This window comes from Impatiens glandulifera, chromosome 3 (genome assembly GCF_907164915.1).
Source record: "Impatiens glandulifera chromosome 3, dImpGla2.1, whole genome shotgun sequence".
Taxonomy (NCBI): domain Eukaryota; kingdom Viridiplantae; phylum Streptophyta; class Magnoliopsida; order Ericales; family Balsaminaceae; genus Impatiens; species Impatiens glandulifera.
This window is the reverse complement of record NC_061864.1, coordinates 1,200,659-1,205,841: the sequence shown is the minus strand read 5'-3', so window position 1 is coordinate 1,205,841 and position 5,183 is coordinate 1,200,659. Positions and strand designations below refer to the sequence as shown.

The window sequence follows — 5,183 nt, the reverse complement described above, 5'->3', positions numbered from 1 at the left end:
GACTTGAAGCTCTTGAATATGTAAATTCTTCATCCTATTTTATGACCTTTTATAGATTTTTTTATGTGAAGAGAGACATGAGTATTGACTATTGAGGACTTTTTATTAAAATAGTCTAATTAATTATATTATTTAATTAAATCAACTACTTTTTTCATTATATATTTATAGAATATGTTAGATTTGTATAATCTATGTTAAATAAAATTATTTAAACATAATTATGAATAATCTTTTTTTTGGTAAGAAGAGTATATGCTTATATCATACAATGCTTTAATTTGAAATGAACGCGTATAGGTGACCAATTTAATAGATGACTCGAAACCAAACAAAACCTAGGGTTAGTATGTTACATATAAAAAGGTTTTTTTTTCAATTTTTGCTCATTTTTTCTTAGGTAGCTAGGCGGCGCCCAATTCTGTTCGCCTAGTTTGGAGATCGGATGATGAGAATGTACGTTTGCTGCAATTGAATGTTGTTTGTCGATCACACGATTGACTTCTTCTATGTTGACGGAGACGTGCTTTTAACTGCCTGGATCGATTTTGTTTGTTGATGCCGGAAAATCTTTGTTGATGCTCAATTAGGTGATGTAGCCGTTATTGAGGCTACACCCCAAATAGATCTTTTCGTTGATGTAGGATTTTTATTGTTGATGCTCTCCCCGTTGTCGGAGTACGTCCTTTGTTTTGAAGTTGTTGATGTTATGTTGTATCTCAATTGACTTATGTCATGACTTGTTTCTTAATTACTAAATGTTTTTGTTGAATTGGTAGTTTTTATCACATTTGTTGCGTAATTCTTTCATTATTTGAAAATTAATGAATGTGTTGTATCCAAAGATTTTGCTTCAAGATCTTGTGATTTTTATGATATATAAGTGAGACTAAATTGATTGTTTCGGATTGATTGGGGATGTTGATTATATACAAGACTAACTCTCATATTTTCTTAAACAAGATTTGAGTTCTTCATTTAAGTGAGATTTCCTTCTTTTGATTTCTTGTACCCAAAGAGGTTGTATTACTTTTCTCATGTCATCCAACTCTAATACTTCATGATGGTTACTGTAACGAAGGGTCTGTCTAACACGGAAAAACACACCAAAATTTCAAAACTTCGGCTAACCCTTTGTCTGGCTCAAGTCCTCCTCGCAAGCACCTGATCAGCCAACTCTCTCCAAGAAAGAACAGAATATAACGAAGATATAAAACAGCAAAGAGGCAACACAATTACGGCCGAAGCCAACCCTGTATCTTACTATTGATTCACACTCAACCAAAGAAGTTTACAAGGAACCCACGGGTAGGCACAATCCCCAGGCTCAAGAATATCTCTCTAGTTCTTAATTGATGACTTGATCGATTTCTTGATTGAATACCTTAGGGTCGCCTCCTCTAGAGATATAATAGGATAGAAAACGTGTACAACTAACTTTGCCTAAGTCTACGCTGAATAATTCATCTAAGACTTAGTCTACCGAAAATATAGGGACTTTGACCGGGCCTTACCGAAATACTCGGTCTCGGCCAAGACTTCTTCCATCTTTGACTTAACGTTGCGCCTTTCTTCGGTCGCCCAGTGGATCCGGACCTTATGGGTCCAAAACTGGCCCAAGGCCCAATCCCTGGTCGAGGCCTGACCCATGCACAATGATCTGGCCCATGCTGAAACGCTTCGGTCCTCGGTCTTCGTTTCCCCTCGGTCGGATGCGTCGGCCAGGCTACCTTCTCTCGGTCCCTGCTTCAGCCATGCTACCTTCTCTCGGTCCCTGCTTCAGCCAGGCTACCTTCTCTCGGTCCCTGCTTCCGCCATGCACACTTTTCCGCACCTATGCCAAGGCCCCCACACGCGTGCCTTGGTATCTCCGGTCTGGTGCCCGAGCTCCACACTTGGCTCTTTTCTGGGCACCTCCTCTCGGTCCTGGCCTCCACTCAAGTTAGCCAGGCCGAGAGTCAGCAACTAGGGTTGTGACAGTTACTCTAAGACTTCTATGTTTAGTATCTAATATAAGATATTGGGAATCGAACTTATCTTCTAGTAAGTACACTTTTCTTCTAGCTTGGTTTTACACTATGACTAATTGGTTTGTCTCCTAAAATCTAATACCGTTAAAATCTTGAAGAATAAGAAGTGTAAACTTGAAATTGTAATATTAAAAGTTGTTATTCAAACATTACATGTATCCCTTATATAGGAATTCAATACTAACTAATTAACTAATTAGTTACTAACTAATTATCGGTTTAATAAACCGTTAGTTATTATCTTTGCATCCTCCTCTCAAGGAGAAACGTAGTAGAAATAAAGTTTCACCTTGACAAAACAAGTCGATGAAACATCAAGCTACGATCATGCCGCCATCGTCTTCAGCAAGCCCAATTCAGCAAACTTCAATTTTTTTTAACTATCCAATTTAGACAGCCGAGCAAACCCAATTCAGGAGCTCCATTTTTTTCCAGCTATCCAACATAGACAACCGAGAAAGCCCAATTCAGCAAGCTCCATTTTTTTCAGCTACCCAACATAGACAGCCGAGCAAGCCCAATTCAGCAAGCTCCATTTTTTTCAGCTACCCAACATAGACAGCCAAACAAACTCAATTCAGCAAGCTCTTTTTTTTTCGAACTACCCAATATAGATAGCTCAATCTTCGTTAGTCAAATCCACAACAATCATTATGAATTGTCTTTTCTTTATTAGCCACTAGTTTTCAACCTATGCAGCTTTCGTTTTTTTTTTAAGAAAGTCAATTTAGCATTTCTTTTGGTATTGATGAATCGTATCAACAAATCTCCTTTATTTCGGCGATTATAAGAGAATCATTCTCAACAGTTTCAACTTGATTTTCATCATCAACAATAAATTGAATACCCTGGATATGGTCGCAGTCTTCAATGAAAAAAACGAAGTCTACTAGTAATTTCTTCTTCCCTCAAGCCATCGTGAAAAGCATCCTTTCCGGTACCATAATTGTCGAACTGATGAGGTTCCACCCATAGTCCATTTAATTCATAAAGACTTTTGGGATGATAATGGACTTTTGAGTAGTCTGTCCAATATTGAACAACATTCTCGAGGTTTTCAACCATGTCCTTGTCATGAATTTTGCTAGAACCATTATTTTGGCTGTTGACGTCATTATTTGTATGTTCTTCATATAAACTTTGCAAGAACAAGTTTTTCTTTTGCGCTTCAGATGCTTGGGTGGATATATTGCTAGTCCATGTGGGAACTTCTGAAGAGACTGGCGGATCTTCATTGTACAACGTACCTTGCGAACTCATGGACCCAAGTGAGCCTTGAAGACCAATTGAGAGCACACGAGGTGTATATGTAGAAATGCCCTGTTGCGTTTCGCCAGCACGATATAGTACATCCATGTCAAGATATTGCCCCCTGAATACTTCATTACTGTGAGGGTCTTCAGCCAATCCAAGTAACTCATCCTAAAAGTTTCGGAAGTGCGAACCTACAAAGTTTGCATAAGTTCCAACTTGTACCGTCACAATTTCTCTCATTCCTCTGGGCCGCTACTTGGATCCTCTACTGCTACTGATTTTATATGTTATCCCTGTTCCTCCTCACAAGGAAGGGGGCAATTCCCGCTTCCTGATGCAACACTAGAGGAAGGGAACCATCTCAAGAACACTCCTAGCTCCTCTTCTATTTCCGGTGTAAGTATGTTGGGGTCGAGTTGACTAGAGGCGAAAGGATGAAGAAAGACGATGTTATGGGTGGCATTGATTTTGGGAGCACCATGTTCTTGATACCACCATAAGAAGATGTTACCTATGCAAGAAGCTTCCCAAGCTCTTCGTCATTTCTCACTGCCAATTGAAAATGTCTTGGAGTTATCCTACTCTTCTTGTTATCTGTTGTCGCATTCCCAGCCAACTCAAGAACCTCAGCTGCAAGATACTCGAGAACAGCTTCTAGGTAAACAGGAGCTCCTCTTCCAACACGCTTACCATAACGACCTTGCTTCAAGAACCGCCCGATCCTACCCACCGGAAACTGAAGACCGGCCTTCATCGACCTTGAAATTGATTTCTTCTTTTCACCGTCCTTTCTTAAACTTCTCTTAGACTTGCTACCACCTCCATTTATTTTCCATTTATTTTCAGAGGAAGAAGAAATTGATTGCTTAATTTTGAGAGCGTCATGTTCTTGATAAGCAAGATGTCTTCCATCTCTGAGCTTGAGTCTGGTTGCTGTGATGGGTGGACCTCCATTGGAACCACAGATTTTAGGAGGAGGACTTGCTATGTGATATGCCCATCCAAACACTATAATCAAGAGAATCCCAAACAATCTCTCTATACATCTTCTCCTATTAGAATAATAAAATATAGAATAAAGCTCTCCACTAATGGCTACTCCGGCCACTAGTAGAGGCAGCGGAAACCCACCAAGATCCTTAATCTTGGAGCTCTGATACCATGTTAAAATCTTGAAGAATAAGAAAGTGTAAATTTGAAATTGTATTATTGAAAGTTGTTATTCAAACATTACATGTTTCCCTTATATAAGAATTCAATACTAATTAATTAACCAAACTAACTAATTAGTTACTAACTAATTAACAGTTTAATAAACCATTAGTTATTATCTTTACAAATACATCTTTTAACTTGTTTTATAGCTATGTTTATGCAACAATAATATTGATTCATGGTATAATTGTTGTAATTCTTTTAAATCTGTGTCTATTGACGTTAATTAGTTCTACATATAATTGTTATGTGACTTCTTATTATATGTCTTACTAATTATTGTGTCATCATTGAGTATGTTTTTTTAACTTGATCACTAATTGCCTTCCATTTTTTATAACCAGCATGAGCCATATTAATTGTTAGTATTTAAGAACTCTCTTGATTTGTAGCATATATGTCTATTTGTAACTACACAAGCACATTAAAATTATGATTATTAGGAAATTTTACACACTAATTTTCATATTGGTCTTACATTAATTTGAGCAGTTCAGTTAAGCAAAATGTGTTTAATTATTTCATTTTCATTTCCATATTATGGACCAAAATCTTCAATTAGGTTTCTATTTGAAATATGTTCATTTTGTTTTCATGAATCTCCACTTTTTTTTAAGTAAAGTAATTCATTAAGTCACATCCATTGCATGTACCAGGCCGATCCCAAGGTTTGGGAGACCAATT

At 37.5% G+C, this 5,183-nt stretch overlaps 1 protein-coding gene across 1 annotated transcript; it reads right to left on the bottom strand.

The window, feature by feature from the left end:
- Positions 1-2,788: 2,788 nt before the first annotated feature.
- LOC124928781 (protein misato homolog 1-like) lies at positions 2,789-3,509 on the bottom strand. The gene is given in 2 exon segments (XM_047469029.1): positions 2,789-2,908; positions 2,910-3,509. Coding segments are annotated over 2 exon segments (597 nt in total). The 5' UTR covers positions 3,387-3,509.
- Between the last annotated feature and the right edge of the window lie 1,674 nt (positions 3,510-5,183).